This window comes from Agelaius phoeniceus, chromosome 8, assembly GCF_051311805.1.
Source record: "Agelaius phoeniceus isolate bAgePho1 chromosome 8, bAgePho1.hap1, whole genome shotgun sequence".
Lineage (NCBI taxonomy): Eukaryota > Metazoa > Chordata > Aves > Passeriformes > Icteridae > Agelaius > Agelaius phoeniceus.
The window spans coordinates 7,560,242-7,577,071 of record NC_135272.1 but is presented as its reverse complement, the minus strand read 5'-3'; the positions used below and the strand labels follow the sequence as shown (position 1 = coordinate 7,577,071).

Below are 16,830 nucleotides of genomic sequence, written 5' to 3'. Positions count from 1 at the left end.
GAAGCATATTCACAGCTTTCGGGACATTGGTAAGGGAGGGCCCAGTAGGGCGGGGGGTCTGGTCTCAAGAGCTGCTCTTTCTTTAAGCGCAAGACGGAGATTTTCCACTTCCAGCCTGCTTGGTATCCACCGTGTCCGGCGTTGAGACAAAGATTTGTGTGCGGAGTTCCCTGGCGCGGCTCCCCAGCCCGGGGGAACGGGCGCCCGCTCCCGCCGGGGGGCGGCCGGCGCTGCCCACCCTCCGAGCCGCTCCCGAGGCACCGTTTCCCATTATCCCTTCTTTGGTTTTCCATGCATTTGAAGTTTGGCGGCGGGGCGCAAGCCCGGCCCCACGCACCAGGTGTCAGCGGTGCCGGCCGGGGAGGGGCACGGAGCCGCCGGTGCCGGGGCCGGCGTCGGGGTCGGGGCCGGGGCCGGGGCCGGGGAGGGGGGCGCAGCCTCGCCCCCGCCCCGCTCGCTCCGCGCGGGCGCGTCCCCGCCCCGGGGCCGGGCGGGGCGGGCCGGCGGCGGCGGCAGGGCCGGGCGCGCTGCAGGGCTGCCCGGCCGCGGGGCCGCCATGCCCGCCAAGTCCAAGTACAATCTGGTGGACGACCGGCACGACCTGCGCATCCCCCTGCACAACGAGGACGCCTTCCAGCACGGCATCTGCTTCGAGGCCAAGGTGAGTGGCGGGCGTGGGGGAGCCGCGGGGGTCGCTGCCCGGCGCTGCGCCCCGGCGCTCCGGGATGCCCGGTTTTCCAGCTCTCTTTTGGCATAGCCGAGGGGATTTTCTGCTTTCCCCGGAGCCCTTCCCCTTGGCGTTGCCTGGTCTCCCCTAAACTCAGCCGCGGAGTCGGGCGAGGCTTCCCGCCTGTACGGTAGGGATGCCCGGACTGGTGGGACGGGTCAGGCTGGAGTGGGGTCACCCTCTTGCTTCACCCCTGCATCCCTCCCTGACCCTCATCCCTCCAGGGCTCCGCGTGGTGTTGCTCGGGGACGCTGGCCCCCAAAGCGGGGTCCGTGTGCCTCTTCCCCGGCAGGGAGGAGCGGAGGGCTCGGGCTGTGCTCTGCGGCTCCAGCGCTGCGGGCAGCGCCGCTGGGATGGGCACGGCTGGTGGGGTCTGCACGGTGCCCTGGACCCTGGTGCTCCTCTGCTGTGAGCAGCCGGATGGACTGTGTGCCATTGGCGGTGCAGGCGGTCAGGGACACGCACCCGAAATAAACGCTTGCTATTCCTCTTTACACACATAAACCGTCCTTGCTGGTGGATTTGGCACGGAGCGCTCTTGGCTTTTTATCTTTTCTTTTCCGTTGGGACTTTTCATTCTCTCGCTCCACGTCGGCTGTGGCTCCCCGCAGGCTGGCACTTGCCATCTCGCAGCGGGCTGGCAAAAGCCAAGCTACCGAGCAAGGCACGCTGGCCAGCAGGAAACTGGGAAGGAGCTGGCCAGGAGATTTGGAGAGGGGAAACGTTAAATTCTGCCCCGTTTTTTCTTCTCTTGGGGAGTACGGTTATCATGCTGACGGAGGTACTCAAGTGAGGTTGACTTAGGAGGAAAGCCTGGTGTAAAATGAGCGGCAGGGAGGCAGGCGTCTGTCACACACTGTTGTCTTCGGAGAACATGTGCTGTCAGGGGAAGAAAATTTGGCATCTAATTGTGTGCGATGCCCTCGGGGCAAAGGCTGCGCTCATAGGAAAGTGTCAAAGTGTTATTTTCCGCCTTTTCTTGGGCGGGAGGGTTCCTCTGCAGCGGCCATCACCTGCCCGATGGCAGGCACTGTGCTGCAGAGAGCAAAACAGTTGTTTATGGAGCAAACTTAAACCTTCCTTGCAACTATTTCCTGGGAAAGGCTGTTCAAGCTGAACTTCGCAGCCTTTTGCTCCTGAGTGATTGGAGCCGATTGCTGTTTTACTGGCAGCACCTGCTCACCCCTCACCTGCCGGGAGGCTGCAAAGCATCTCCCCTTCTAAATCCTGTGTGCCTCTTCCGTGCCAGCTTCGGGTGACCCGGCTGGGAGGCTGGGCAGTGGGACAGGGCGTCAGCAGCCCCTGGGTGTGCTCATGGCTCATCTCTGCTCCACGCTGCTGCTCTGGCTGCATTAGTGCAGTGCTGCATATTAGCCTTTGTTAGCTCCTTTCTCTTATTTGGTATCCGGTGGCACGCGCTATTGCCAAACACAATCCGTACCAAACCCGGCTTCCCAATTCCTGGGTTTCACCAGCAGCCCTTGATGCCAGATCCGGAATGCAGATGGCTGAGGCAATTACTCTATCCTTTTATTAGATTGCTCAAGATTAATTAAATGCTTACATTCCTTTACTTCCTTTTATCCCCAAGAATCCCAAGCTCTTACACCCGTCGCAGCTCTTGTTGCAGCCAGGCACCCAGCACGAGTCACAAAAATGTGGAACTCTGATTTAGAGCAGAACTTTGGGGGAAGATTAAACCAGAAAAATGCTCGTCTAGGATGTCAGGACTTGAGTGGCTGTCTCCTCAAATCCTCCTGGGGTAGCTGATAGTGCGGGCAGCGGGGATCCCGGTGTTCCAGCTCAGCACTGGAGCAGTGCTCTTTGCTCCAGCAGCCTGAGATTCCTGATGAGCTTGCTTGGGGCTCCCTGCAGGGGGGTAGTGTGGGCCTGAGGCAGTGTGCACTGATTTATTGCTTTAATTTTTAATTGTATTTTTACACTCGGACCTGCTGCTGTCTCTTAGTGGCACATGTGGTGGGTGCAGTGCATGTTTTGGTCCATCAGTAGCAGCTAGCATCAGTGCTGTTGTCCCCTTTGTCCCTCTCTTGAGGGAGTCTTGCCATCCTGGGTGACTGGGTGGCCACAGGCAGTCAGAATTTGAACCTTTGTCAAGCAGAGGGTGATGGACGTGATATGAGGTGAGCGGTGCTGTCACTTGAGCTGCGATGCCATCGGGAGGCTTGTGCCTCTCGTCCCCACTGGAGCCACTTGCAGCCATATGTGCTGGCACAGGGTCACCGAGTCAGAGCAAAGTGTCCCTAAGGATTATGTTAATCCATTTTCTGGAGATAAATCCAAGAGATGGAAAATCCCACTCCATCTTTTTAGGAACAGTAATGCATTTCACACTTTTGGATCTGTTTTCATTGGCCACTTCTCTTGGCACCAAACCCGGCTGTATCCCTGAGATGCCTTGGTCAGGCTGCAGGGAATCAGAGGAGCTGGCTCCAATGGGAGGCAGGATGTTTGTTTTCTTCTGTGTCTTGCAGTCTGAATTGTTGATTAAAATCAAAAGCCTGGCCTCTTGGGTTAGCTGAAACATTTGGATGAAAGAACTGGGAGCTGCAGCATGGTGCAAGGGGAATGGACAGAAATTCCCACTTGTGCAGTGGTTTTCTGGTTAAATAAACAGGGATGTAGAGAGGAAAGATACCTCCTGTACTCTTCCATGAGAAGGAGAGGGATGTGAGGTTACCCCTGATCTTCCCAAAGCCCTGGTGGTGCAGGACAAAACCCAAGGGCCACCTTGTGCAATGCCAGAAATTCTGTGTGTTCAGAAAGTGTGACTCAGAAAGGGAATGGAGTGGGGCAGTGGAGCCTGGCCCTGGACTCCAGACCCTGGTCTGTTGGAGTGCTGGGTGCTGCTGGGTTTGCTCAGGGAAGTTGTTACTGTCCCTCTCTTGGGAGCTGCTGCTGGGCTGGGGTTTCCCTCCTGCCCCAGAAGTCTTGTGGTCCAGAGCCAGGTCCCACCTACCAAATGCCCATTATTTGGAAACAGCTGTTACTCCCTCGGTCCCATGAATCCCTTTGCAGTGCCTTGATGTGCACAGTTTCCAAAGAAGGGGCAGGTGGCTGTGAGGACCCTCTCTGCTGCTCCCCGTGTGCAGGCACAGGGAGAAGTGGCTGCCCAAACACATCTCAGTCCTTGGTGGACCCAGTGCCTGTGGTCTGGGACTGCCTGGGCATCCCACATGCTGAAACCTGCTGTTCCTGATACCAGACCTGCTTGCAGGTAAAGGTGGGACTGGAGGTTTGGGAGGGTTGCTGTTCTGTGCAGCAGGTGGGGTTTTTGTGTTTGGCTGGTGGGGTGGATTTTATTCCCTTAAGTGGTCTTGGCAACCAGGCACTTTCTCTCATTTTTGTCAGTGCTTTTCTGTGCTTCCGTGCGTGGGAAACTGAAGTTGAACTGAGCATCTGCTGCTGTCTATGTTTGGAGATGGGACATGGAGGAGACTTAAGTCTGATCCATGATGTCTCTTCCTCTGAACCTCTCCAGCCCACCTGCCTGCCACCTTCCAGGGGCTGAGAGCACCGGCAGGCACTGCCAGTTGCTCCAAAGCAAAATCCTGTATCAGGGAAACGATTATAGCCTCAGGTGAGCACTAAGCAGGGAGTACATGTGTGTTTTCACTCGTGTGTATATTTTTATGTACCTTGGGGCTGCAAATAACAGCATTGGAAGTGAACTGAATTGCAGGCAGCCTTGACCGAGGTGTTCACTTCCCCTCCACTGCTTCAGGCTCCCTTCCCAGCAAAGGTCCCTTTCCTGGAGGGCTGGGAACTAGGAGACAGGTTGTGTGATGCTCTGCACCAGTCTGGCTGGCTGGGAGAGAGCTGGCAGCTCTCTCTGGGGGCTGTTTGTACTGGCAGCTCTGGTGTGCTCTGTCAGGGCTGCTCAGCCCAGAGCAAAGCTGCAGTGAGCCTGAGCCCAGGATTGCTCGCCCCAGGCTATAAATAACCTTCCCAATTCTGCAAAGGTTCTCGTCTGAAACAGTGGCATATTTCTGCCATACTTGTGGAGTCGGTTCCTGGGCTGCTTAGTGGAGCTCTTAGCAAAGAAAACTCTGTCTGGCTCTGGCAAAGCCGTGTGTGCCCAGGCTGTGGGGCCGGGCACGTGGGCTCTGCAGATGCCCAGAGGTCCCATGGGAGCAGCAGGGGTGGGATGCTGCCAGCCCAGCTTTCTGCAGCGCTCTGGGCTTGCACAGCCCTGCTGTGGCAGGGTGGAGGAGCAGGAAGCTCAGGCTCAGTGTGGGGGCAGCCTGCCTGGGGGGGTGGAAACCCAGCAAATGGACAGTCCTGCTGCACTGCCTGGAAAAACGTCATCCCTCAGCACCTGCTGGGTCTGGGCCCTGCTGCACCATCACCTGCAGCACAGGTGTCTCCCCTGTTCAGGTGAGCCCTGTTTTGGCTGCTGAGAGGGGAGAGTGGGTGTGGTGAGTGTCCTGGGGCCCCCAGAGCTCGGAGTCTCTGGCACTTGAGCCCAGGGCAGCTCCTAAGCAGGGCAAGTGCTGCTGGGACCAGCAGGCTCATGGGCACAAAACCGAGTGAAATCCACCTGAAACCATCCAAAACTGAATAAAAACAACCCCAAATGGAGTGAAAATGACCCAAAATTGAGTGAAATCACCCCAAATTGAGTGAAACTGACCCAAAACCAAGTGAAACCCTAAACTGACTGAAACCCAGAATTGAGTGAGACCACCCAAAACTGACTGTCCTTAAGGGCTCTGCCTGCCTGCTGTGAGGTCCCTGCTGTGTCCATGCCCAGTGTCCAGCTGTGTGGCTCTGGATGGCTCTGACACATGGCCTCAGGCTCCCAAGGCTGGATGTGTTGGCCTTGGGGTGCAGAGCTCTGCTCAGGGAGGAACTGGGCAAGGCTGAGGTGCCCAGCTTGGCAGAGCACCCATAAGCTGGAATAGAGGCCAGGGCCTTTTTCCATTAAAGTCAGCTGGCATTGTGAATTTTCCATCCCTTTTGGCCTCTGAGCCTGCACCACCACAGTGTGAGTAAACTTCCCCCTCTGCACCCAGCAAGGCAGGGTGTTCCTGAGGGGCAGGACAGAGCCTGCCAGCCCAGAGCCTTGGCTGCCTGGGCAACTGGAGAGCAGGAGCAGTGGGACAGCCAAAGTCCTGGGAATGGGCTTCTCCCTGCTTTCCCTGACAGCACAGCCTGGGGAGAAGCCCTTATCAGACAGACTGCAGGCAGACTGGGTGTTTCCCAGTGCTGGAGAAATAAGGAGGTTTCAGACTGGTGCCTGAGCACTTTGTCCCTCACTTTGTGGCACATGTAGCAGGGTCAATGTCCCAGTACCTGGCACAGCCTCACACCACCCTGGACTCTGTAGAAATCTGGGGACCCTTGTGCCCCGCATCTGGCACTCCCATCTGGCTGCTGATACCTCTGGTAACCCCTCCTGGCCCTGAGGGTGGCCTGGGGCTGGTGCCAGTGTGTCCCCTCCCACTGCCTGCCTGCAGCTCCTGTAACGAAGCAGTGGCTCCTCATCTGTGGGGTCTGTGGCTCAGGGTGGCTCTGGGAGCTGGAAGCCGGCAGGCAGCCAGGCCAGGCTCCCCTGTGAGCTGGGGATGATTCAGCCCTGACCTTTGCACGCAGTGCTAGGCTGGGAGCAGCAGGAAGGAGGCATCTCCTCCCCAGGAAGGCTTTGGCTGCCCACCTCTGCCTACCACCGATCTCATCAACACCACTTCCAAGGTGTCCCCCGGCAGTGATGCGATTGGCCTTCAGTTTTCCGAAAATATCTGCCACCTGCTGCCACAGAAAAAGCAACTTCTCAAGAAAATTCGTTTCTGACAGAGCAGAAAACGAGCAGTATTCAACAGCCTCGAGGAAAAACGAGAAACTGAGTGACTTGTGCAAACAGTGCTTTGGCAAAGTGCTCCCCTTTGTTTTCTGTTTAAAAACCAAATTTATTTTTTCCCTGGCATTTCCCAGAACTGGGCAGATCTTTTGTAAGCTGTGGGCAGAGGGTGCAGGCTATGTGCAGGGGTCCCTGCCCACTGAGAGCCTGTTTGCATGGGGAGGGGACAGCAAGCAGAGTCCCTGTGGCTGCTGGGAAGCCTGGTGGGTGCTCCCACCTCCCACAGCAGGGGGAGGATGCCCTTCTGGGGCTCTGGAAGGATGGATGGAAGGCTGGATCCCAACACGGGCATGAGGAGCAGCGGGGCATGTGAGAAGGACCAGAAGCACCCTACAAAAGAGGTGCTTCATGCTGGCATCACAGCCTCGAGCAGCGCTGGCCTTGGCAGTGTGAGGGCTGGCCCTGCCTTTGTGGGGCTGCCAGGGTGGCACCAGGGACCCCCCTGGTTGCCCATTCACCCAGAAGGTGGCCTTTCTTCCCCTAATTGGGCTGGGGAGGAGGAGGCTGCCCAGGACAGCCTGTGGGGATTTGTGACCCCCTGGTCCCACTTAGCTCTTGGGTGTGGGTGGGGGACTCCAGCTCTGTCCCTCCATCCCTTGGCAGGGTGGTGGGGCTGTGGATCTGGAGGGGATTATTTGGAAAAGCCACATCTTTTACATACACATGTTCTCCCCCTTGGCTCGCGGGGCTTGGGGAGGGCGAGTTCTTTCATGGGTTTATTTTCTTTGTCAGCTCTTTTGCACAGCTTTATTTTCTTCCCTTTTGTCTCGGGCACCTTCCTTTGTCCTTCCTGCCTCCCTTTGCCGTGGGGTCAGCTGGCTGGCACGGATGCTGGCCTGACAATGGCCCTGCAGGGCTGGGACCACCTCTGTGTGCCTGGCACCTCGCTGGGGGCCCATGTGTGTTAAAGGAGGGCAGAAATCTGTGCCTGGCAGTGCCCATGCTTGGGGGTCTCTGAGCTCCTGCCCTGGCAGAGAGGGAGCTCAGTCTCAGGGGTGGGGTGAGTGGGAAGTATTGCACTGTGGAGGCTCCGGCTGCTTTGCTTATCTTTGTCTTTGCCTCACCTGCTTGTTCCCACACCTATTCCCATAATTAAAATTGGTGCTGTGAGTAGGAGGGCTGGAGGAGAGTGGAGCAGGAGCAGCCCTCATTGCCTGCAAATCCCTGCTGAATATAGATGGTTTCTCAGACCATTCCCCAACTCACCTGGGAAGTTGTTTAGCTGAAAGACCAGCCCCCAGGTCCACATTTTGGGGGGATATTCACCACATTGTGAAGGGTTACTCTTCTGCAGCACACTTGTCACATGTGATTTCTGCCCTGAAGGCAAAAATAATCTGGAGAGACTTTGTCCATCTGCTGAGTTGTGTGAAATGTGTAAAAAATACCTGCCTGCAGAGTGCAAGGAGAGGGGGGTGTTTTTGGAGCTGTGAGCATGGTGATTGTGAGCAGTGAGCCCACACTGGGGTGGATGTGCCATGGGCTCTGGTGGGAGCACCATGGGCTGTGGGATACAGCTCCGGACACCAGGCTGGGGAGCAAAGGTGAATCCTGCAGCCTTTGTGACCCATGCCCTTGGTTTGGCTGCATGTGGACATGAGCTGGAGCACAGAAAGGACAGCATCAAGACAACCCTACTGCTGATGCTGTTTCTCAGGAGGCCAATCTGAGGAGGTGGTGCCTGGCCCAGGGTGGTGTCTGGTTGTGCTTGCAGGGCACCCCAGCCCTGCTGGGCTCACACACTCACTCAGTTGTGGCCACGGGGTTGTGGTGAGCAGCCAGGTAGCTTGGCATGGCTGGAATTCCTGTGGCCATGGGAGCCAGCTCTCCTGCCCAGCTGGCACTGCCTGCCCTGGCCTTGGCCAGGCACAGCCATGGCTGTGTTCTGCACCTGCCTGGGCAAGGAGAGCACAGTGGAAGGAGAGGGATTTCCAGGCAGTGACCTCATGCAGCTGGGAATAGCTGGAGGAAGACAGGCTTCCTCTGGGTGCAAAAGTCTGCCCTTCTCATATAGGATGAGAATCCTGCTTCCCCAGGTGGTCCCTGGCAGAAAAGTGATGTGGGAAGGCTTAGTGAGGAAGTGCTATAGGGATGTTTGCCTGGCAGAGCAGGATGGGGCAGGGCTTCTTCCTTAGGTCCTGCCTGGTGACTGCAGGTTCAGAGCTCCAGCTGCCTCTGCCCTCCTCCTCAGCTCCTGCTTTTTCCTGATGGTTTCCAGGCCTCACCTCAGAGAAGGAGATGTACTGATGTCTGAGATGCCTCTCTCAGATGAGCTGCCCCTTTGAAGGGGTGGCAGACTCCGTGCAGGGGCTGTGACAGGGAACTGCTGGGAGCTGTGTGCTCTCAGCAGGGCCCTGAGGGGCTGAGTGGCCTGGGCTGCAATTCCCAGTTATGTAAGGCTGCCCTGCACTGTGCAGCCTGCACGGCACGTGATGGACATGCCAGCTGTTTGGGGTTATTTTTATATCCTCTCTCTGCACATCTCCTCTGAGCACTGACTGCCCTGTGCTGGTCACTGGGCACTGCCTCTGTGACCCCCAGGCAGGAGCTGCGTGCTGGGGATGGCCTGGCTGAGCTGCCACGTTGGGTCTTAGCAAGGAGGGCTCTCAGAAACACAGGGCTCCCTGAGCTTCTGGGGCAGCTCACACACAAAGCCCAGCTTTGGTTATGCATCCCCTGCACCATGCCATCCCTCCTTGGAGGTGGCAGTCCCAGTGCAGTGATGCTGGGAGAGAAATAACCCCTCTGAGCAGCCTCTGCCTGAGCACTTGTTCAGGCCCTTGGGCAGCCATGTCAGTGCTGCTGCTGGGAACCTGCCACCTGGGCTTCCATGGTGCCAGCAGAGGTTGTGGCCGTGCTCCCAGGAGCAGGAGCCCTGCTGGGTTTGGTGCCCGTGCTGCGCTGCCGAGGTTACGTCAGCCCTTGTGTGGAGATGAAGCGTGGGAGCACAGAGGGCCAGTAAATGGGCTCAAAACGCTTTTCTTCTAACTACACGTTTTTAGCGCTCAGCATTGACTCTTCATCGCTTGTCTGTTTTCTGATCCTTCTTCAGAATCTGCCCTCTTCCATTTTATTTTTAAAAAGGTTTTTGTTCCGCGTCTCTCCGTGCTGGGTCGCAGTGGCGCTGCCTTTGGTCCTCTTTGAATAGCAAAGCGGCTCCTTTATTCTGGAGGCTTGGCCTGGAGGCTCAGCATTCCTGCAGAAACAGCCACGGCTTTGGCAGGGCTGCAATTAAATAATGGAGGGCCTGTCACAGGACAGGTCGGGCTGGCTATTTTAGGGATATTCCAATATCCAGGTCTGTAATAGATGACTCACGGCAACCGAGGGGATACTTGCTTATACCTGTGTGCTTTGATCATGGCCTAGATGAGTGAGTCCTGCTGGCCCAACGGCTGAAATGATTTTATTGCTAGAAAAAGGGTTTTTGACTGCTTGCAGTGGTGTGGTGAGGGAACAGCTTCATGGCTGGAGGCATGCAGGCATTCAGGTGCAGCAGGCAAAATGCTGCTCATTCCCCAGAAGTGACCCTGGGTTCCCTCTGTGGATACCACTGGGGCCCTGGTGGGCCCATGGGGTTTCCAGGGCTATTGGAACTGCACTAATCTCCTTTCTTTCCTTGCAGTACATCGGGAGCCTGGATGTGCCGCGGCCAAACAGCCGCGTGGAGATCGTGACGGCCATGCGGCGCATCAGGGTGAGTGTGCCCAGGCTGCTCCTTACCCTTCCCATCCCAGGCCTGGCCTTCTCCTCCATCTGCACCTGCAGCTTTGTCTCCCATCAATCCTGTCCCCCAGTGTATTGATAACTCTGTGTTTCTCTGTCCTCCTCTCCATGTCAGCTGGGCCTGGTGCTGGCAGGCTGAGTGTGGCACAGAGCGCTGTTTGCAGCACGGCTGTCCCCAGACACCCCCTGTGCTGGGGCTGTGTGTGTGCTCACAGTGCTGCATCCTGTGCTGCGAGGCAGGGGTGGGCTGGAAGGTGCATGTGGGATGTGGCACCCCGTGGGAACTGCAGGGTACCCGTGGCTGGGAGCATTTCCTCATTTGTCAGTCCCAATAACAAAGTAACAATAAGCTACTTGTGCAAGAGGTTTCTTAGGGTTTTACTGCTTGTGTAAGAGTTTCAGCAGCATGAAAATTCACGTGCTGCCTGGATATGGCAGCAGGTTAGTGCTAAATGGCAGTGTGCAAGGTGAGGTGCAGAGTAGCAAGCTCTGGGGCTGGCCAGCAGTGAGCTTGTTTCAGGGTGAGTAGGTCAGGGGGTATGATCTGGTAATGAAATCATCTGGCTTCCCAAAGCACTTGCAGCCAGGATATGGGACACCCTTGCTGTATAATGCTTGGCCCATAACCAAGAGAGGAGCTTTTCTTCTGCTCCCCAGCCTCTGGCCAGCACAAGTGCAAGGTGTTCACAGGGAGGGAGGGGAGCAAACCATGCACCCCAGAACTCACTGCCCCCAGGCTGAAAAAAGCAGGAGCTTGACTGCTCTTCAGCAGGGGACAGCCCCTGGGGCCGAGCTGGCCCTGGGTGTGCTGGCTGCAGGCACAGGTGGTTTGCTCTGTCCTTGGGCCAGACCTTGCCCTGTCCTCCAGAGATGGCTCTCTCCTGGGAATAACACCCTGAACTGGAAAGGCCTGAAGGCACTTGCAGGGACATTGGGTAAAGGATGAGCTGTCTTTCTGCTGGTCTCATGGGATCCCATAAGCACCAAAGCTGCTCCTGTCGCTGAGCAGCTGCACCAGAGCTCTGCTCCTCTCAGCCCTTCATGCAGACTCTTGCTATAATCTCATTTTCTCTTTCACCAGAGGAGGAGAGGAGGATCATATCCCAAGATAAGGAGTATCATGTTCAAAGGACAGACATTTTGAGGCTCTTCTGTTTCAAACTTTCAGGGTGTAAATAGTTTGTGGGTTTTCCTCAACAGCTTTCCTACTTGTTCTCCTGTCCTCTCTGTGGGGGTTAATGTTGTGACTGGGGCATGACATGGGAAGGCCTTTATGGCATTAGGTTTGCTCACCTTGTGTCCAGACAGTTTGGGACAGAACAACTGTTATGTCATCAAGAGCTCTCATAAACAGCAGTTTCCTTCATTGCCTTCCAAGATGAGACTTTTGAACAAATGCACTTCCAGCCCCAAAATCACAGAACTCCACCTCACCTGGCACAACTTTGAGGGTTTAAGTAAACCCTCGAAGGGGGGGAAAAATAAGAACACCGGAACGTCCTTGTTGACTAGTATGAATAAACTCAAGCACAGTCTAGAAAATTCATACAGCTCTGAGGGGCAGTGAAAGGACGCAGAATAGGGTAAAATAATGGTTTCTCATGGTGAATGATGTGTTTGAAGCATGTGCTCAGGCTTTCTTCACTTAGTGTAAGACAGGAGAGATGCAAGTCATGAAAGGCCATGGAGATCAGATCGGCCAGAGAGACTTTGAATGTCTGTGTATTTGTCAGGGGGTGCTATTTGTGAGGGGGATGCCAGGATGGTTGGATGGATGGCTGTCTACAAGCAAAGCCCTCCCCTGGTGTGCTGTACTTTGCCCTGGATGTGCCTGGCAGCGGGAGGGACCACAGCATTGCTGAGGACATTTCTGGCTGGGCTGGGTGCTGGGGACTCCTTTCAGCTTGGCTGGAGCTGAAGTGATGCATGTCCTCCTTACAGAGCACAGCCACCCTTCTGCTTCAGGGCATAAAATAATCCCAGAATACTGGCATGGGGAAACCAGAAAAGAAAACAGTTTATTTGGGCACAGAAAGCAACAGTAAGGGATCATCAAGTGCAAGCAGCAGCAGTTTTGTGTGTAGGGTGTGAAGGAGCTGCTGACCCTGAGGTTTGTATCGTTTTTAATGCAATCCCTGGTTTAGGGGCAAGGTGCTCTGTCTAAGTTTGTTCCAAGTGCTGAAGGTGGGGGACCCTCACCATCCCCTCTGCTGCCTCAACTCCCCTTTCTCAGTGCTACCTTTGCCATAGCTGCTCTCTGGGCTTTGCCTCTGTTTACCAAGTGATTTAAAAAATGACCCTGCAAAGAAGTGGGGGTGCTGCCTGCCCGAGAGTGGGGATCCCAGTGGGGAGAATGCCCTGGAAGCCCCCTGTGACTGCCTGTGCTGGGCTGGGAGCAGGAGGGGCTGGGACAGCAGCAGCATCAGCCCCTGTAGCACTGCCTCCCTTTTTCTCCCCCACACTCACTCGGGGCCAGGCGAGTGCTGCTTCCTGTTTGGATGGAGAGCTGACCCTTGGCACGGGGGAGGACAGTGCATAGCTGACATTGCTGGCATGCCTGCCCCAGGCAGGCCCCCCTGCAGAGCAGAGCCTTGGTGTGGGCAGGACAGCTCCACCTGAGCAAGAGGGGAGGTCAAGCCCAAAGCTGGTCCCTCTTGTGGGTCAGGAACTTTAAACAGGGGGTTGGTGTTGCAGGCCATCCCCACAAATGCTGGTGATGCCATGGCCATCCTCATGGTCCTGGCCAGAGGGAGTTTCTGTCCAGAAGCTGGAGAATGTGGAGAATTCCCGGGATTCTGACAGCTCAGGATGAGGAGGGAAGTGGAGGTGCTCAGCTGAGTGTCTGCTTTTGGTTCCTGCATGGGCTGGCCTTGCTGGGCACACAGCCCTCTCTGCACTGCACCTTGGTGTAAATCCCTGGCCCTGAAATGACTCGGTGGAATGGGACATTAGCCATGCTAAAGATGCACTTGGAGAGCAATTTTGTGAGCATCTGCTGCAGCTTTCCTTCAAACCCTACATGTCTCCTGCAGACCACTGATGGCCACATACATAATAAATGCAGTAGACCAGGGCTTGTTTCCTGGGCAAGCAGGGGGGCTTCTCTTAGTACAGCTGGCTCCTGTCTGCTGCTCATCCCAAACAGGGTGACCCAGTCCACGTTGCTTCATGCCCTGAACTGCTGGATTTGGCTTCCCAAATGCTTCTTGGCTCCTCTGGATGTGAGATACAAGGAACTGATCAGTAAGTCCAGGAAGTCACCTGGGCATCCAGAAGCCCCAAACTAAGAGTGGTGTGTCTTCCCAACCCTAAGGATTAAGAGCTGTTGCAGATTTCAGTTGAAAGTGCCTGAGCAGGTGGCTTTTTCCTGGTATCTTTTTCCTTCCCCTCCCTTCCCAGTGAGCTCATGGGCCCTCAGTGACAATGACAACTGTATATTTTTTGCATTGTCATGATGTAAATTCATGCAAGTGCTTTCCTCTCCATGCCCCTGGCATGTCTCCAGGGCAGCCAGTGCTGCCTTGCTGGGGCTTGGTGCCATGGTTCTGGAGAATTTGGAATCAGCCCTTTTGGATTGCTGAGTGCAGCTTTGATCCAGGTTTTCTTTGGAGCCAGGAAGGATGAAAGCCTATATAGGCACTTGGTAAAAGCTGTGGAAGTCTTCTGCAAGGCTGTTTCTGGGAAGTGTCCAGCTGAGTTTTGCAGGCTCAAAACAGGGAGGCATTCCAAGCACTTGAAAATCTTGCTCCTCTACACCTCCTACTCTGCCAGGTACATCTGATTTTGTGGGACTTCTGCTGCTTTGCATAGCTGAGCTCAATTTTAGCGAATTGGCAGAATTGCTGAATTTCTACAAGCTTGTGTAAAGCAAGATTTCACATCCTCTGCAGGCCACGGGTGCAGTTGGACTGGTGTGAAAATTGATGTGTGTGGCCAGTTACTGGTGTAGAGCTCCTGGTGTAACTCTGAGCTCATTTAATTGGAATATTTCTCAGCTATTCCTGCTCCTGCCATGGTGAGTTTTTAAAAGCATGAGGCCATTTACAGTGATGCCTTCCTTTTTTTTCTTCTTTTCTCTCGCCATGCACAGGTGTCTCTTCTGTAGAAAGGAGCAGGATTTGGGAGCAAGCTGGCCCTGCATGCCTGGGGCAGCCCACCCCTGTCTGTCTGTGAGGACCAGCACAGTGGGAAATGGGCTGGCCAGGAGATGCTCAGGTTTTGGCCACATGAAGAGCACAGCCTGCTTGGTGCCAAGTCATGGCACTTGGTGCAAGGTGAATTATTGACAAGCTAATGACTTGATGTGGTTATCCAAGATGAACAAGATTATGTTGTATTAGATCTGGGAGGAACTGAAAGGATGTCTGTAATAATTTCAGTTCCTCCTTCAGTACTCTGACAGACACAATAAAGGGGTGAATCCTTCTGGGCGTGCTTGCATTTCTCCTGGCATCACCAGTGCCACTTAATGTCATAATAAAATAATGGCTAGTCCGGTACTGCTACCAGCATGGCATGAAATAGGCCAGGATCTCATTCTGTGGTTAGTATTTAATCAATAAACTGGTTAAATTAGTACCCAGATTGATTGGAGCAGCCTTTTGTCCAAGACTGCCCACGTTACCAGGAGAGTTGGCCAAAGTGTGGTGACCCTGCCCTGTTGCCTGCCTCTGTACCATGGCCAGGATGGGGTGAGGGCTTTGCAGTGGAGCTGTGGGCTCCAGTGGAGCAGTGAGTAGTGCAAGATGCAATGCACACACAGTAAAATGAGGAGTTCAGGGAGGTAAATGACTCTGTGTGGCAGAAGACCGGCATCTGGCCTGTTGAAGAGGTGGAAGTGTGAGCCATTAATGCTGAGCCCTGGGGGAAGGCAGTGAGGGATGGAGCAGTGGGGCACTGCTTCAGAAAGGCCCTGAGAGAGGGGATCCAGCCCTGCCTGTGCTGGCTGTGTCCTGAGCCCGCTGGCTCATGCAGGAGTGACTGGGCTCAGGCTCACATGTGACCCCACGGCTGCTGGGGAGATGAGGAACAGGCCCCTGCTCCTGGCTGCATAAATGAGTCGTGACAAGCTCATTGCCTTTCAGCTTCCAGCAATGCCCTGTCCAAGAGTTCTCTGCCAAACCTGGGACAGCACCGTGTCCCTCGTGGCCAGGCTCCAAAACAGGGTGGGGTGGCCAGGCTGGGGCAGGAAGGAGCAGGGGGTTCCCAGCTGGATGGACAGCACGGTGGTGGAGCCAGTGAGGATGAGGGAAACCGTAAGCAGGTGGGGGAGCCTGGTTTGGGAGGGCTCCTGAGCCAGGAGTGCAGCCACGTGTGGCCTTCCTGCACCTCCTGTGTCCCACAGGAGCTCAGCCCTTCTGCTCTGGGCGAGTGCCCCGCGGGCAGGGCAGGGCTCTGGCAGGACAGGACAGGGCTCTGGCAGGACAGGGCAGGGCTCAGGGCAGGGCTCAGGGCAGGGCTCAGGGCAGGGCAGGACAGGGCTCGGGCAGGACAGGGCTCAGGGCAGGGCAGGGCTCAGGGCAGGGCAGGGCTCGGACAGGGCAGGGCTCGGACAGGGCAGGACAGGGCTCTGGCAGGGCAGGACAGGGCTCTGGCAGGGCAGGGCTCTGGCAGGACAGAGCTCGGGCAGAGCAGGGCTCTGGCAGGGCAGGACAGGGCTCTGGCAGGGCAGGGCAGGGCTCTGCAGGGCAGGGCTCGGGCAGGGCAGGGCTCTGCAGGGCAGGGCAGGGCTCTGGCAGGGCAGGGCAGGGCTCTGCAGGGCAGGGCTCGGGCAGGGCAGGGCTCTGGCAGGGCAGGGCAGGGCTCAGGCAGGGCAGGGCTCTGCAGGGCAGGGCTCGGGCAGGGCAGGGCTCTGCAGGGCAGGACAGGGCTCTGGCAGGGCAGGGCAGGGCTCTGCAGGGCAGGGCTCGGGCAGGGCAGGGCTCTGGCAGGGCAGGGCTCTGGCAGGACAGGGCTCAGGCAGGGCAGGGCAGGGCTCAGGCAGGGCAGGGCAGGGCTCTGCAGGGCAGGGCAGGGCTCAGGCAGGACAGGGCTCTGGCAGGGCAGGACAGCTCGGGCAGGGCAGGGCTCTGGCAGGACAGGGCTCAGGCAGGGCAGGGCTCTGGCAGGGCAGGACAGGGCTCGGGCAGGGCAGGGCTCTGGCAGGACAGGGCTCAGGCAGGGCAGGGCTCTGGCAGGGCAGGGCAGGGCTCTGCAGGACAGGACAGGGCTCTGGCAGGACAGGGCTCTGGCAGGGCAGGACAGAGCTCTGGCAGAGCAGGGCTCTGCAGGGCAGGGCTCTGGCAGGACAGGGCTCTGGCAGGGCAGGACAGGGCTCTGGCAGGGCACTCGGCTGGCACTGGGCATGCCAGCACAGGCAGCAGCGCTCCTGGTGGGTGGGGGATGCTGGCCTGGGGCCAGCCCAGTGCCTTGCAGAGGACTGGAAGCCAAATAGGCACCAAGCCCAGGGCAGGAGTGGAGCTGCTGGCAGAAAGCTGGGAGGCAGCAGTGCCTTCTGTCC

The 16,830-nt window shown here is 56.7% G+C and overlaps 1 protein-coding gene across 7 annotated transcripts in view; it reads left to right on the top strand.

Annotated features, from left to right (window-relative positions):
• The first annotated feature begins 452 nt into the window (after positions 1-452).
• Positions 453-16,830, top strand: part of NOS1AP (nitric oxide synthase 1 adaptor protein) — a 43,714-nt gene continuing 27,336 nt past the window's right edge. For 2 of the 7 annotated variants that reach the window (XM_054638220.2, XM_077181886.1), the window contains exons 1-2: positions 453-661; positions 10,231-10,302. In XM_054638220.2, coding sequence (XP_054494195.2) covers positions 557-661; positions 10,231-10,302 — 177 coding nt within the window. In that variant the 5' untranslated portion in view covers positions 453-556. Of the gene's footprint in view, positions 662-4,123; positions 4,326-9,738; positions 9,904-10,230; positions 10,303-16,830 lie in introns of those variants that run through there. The other 5 variants (XM_077181887.1, XM_054638219.2, XM_077181891.1 and 2 more) reach the window with 5 other exon arrangements.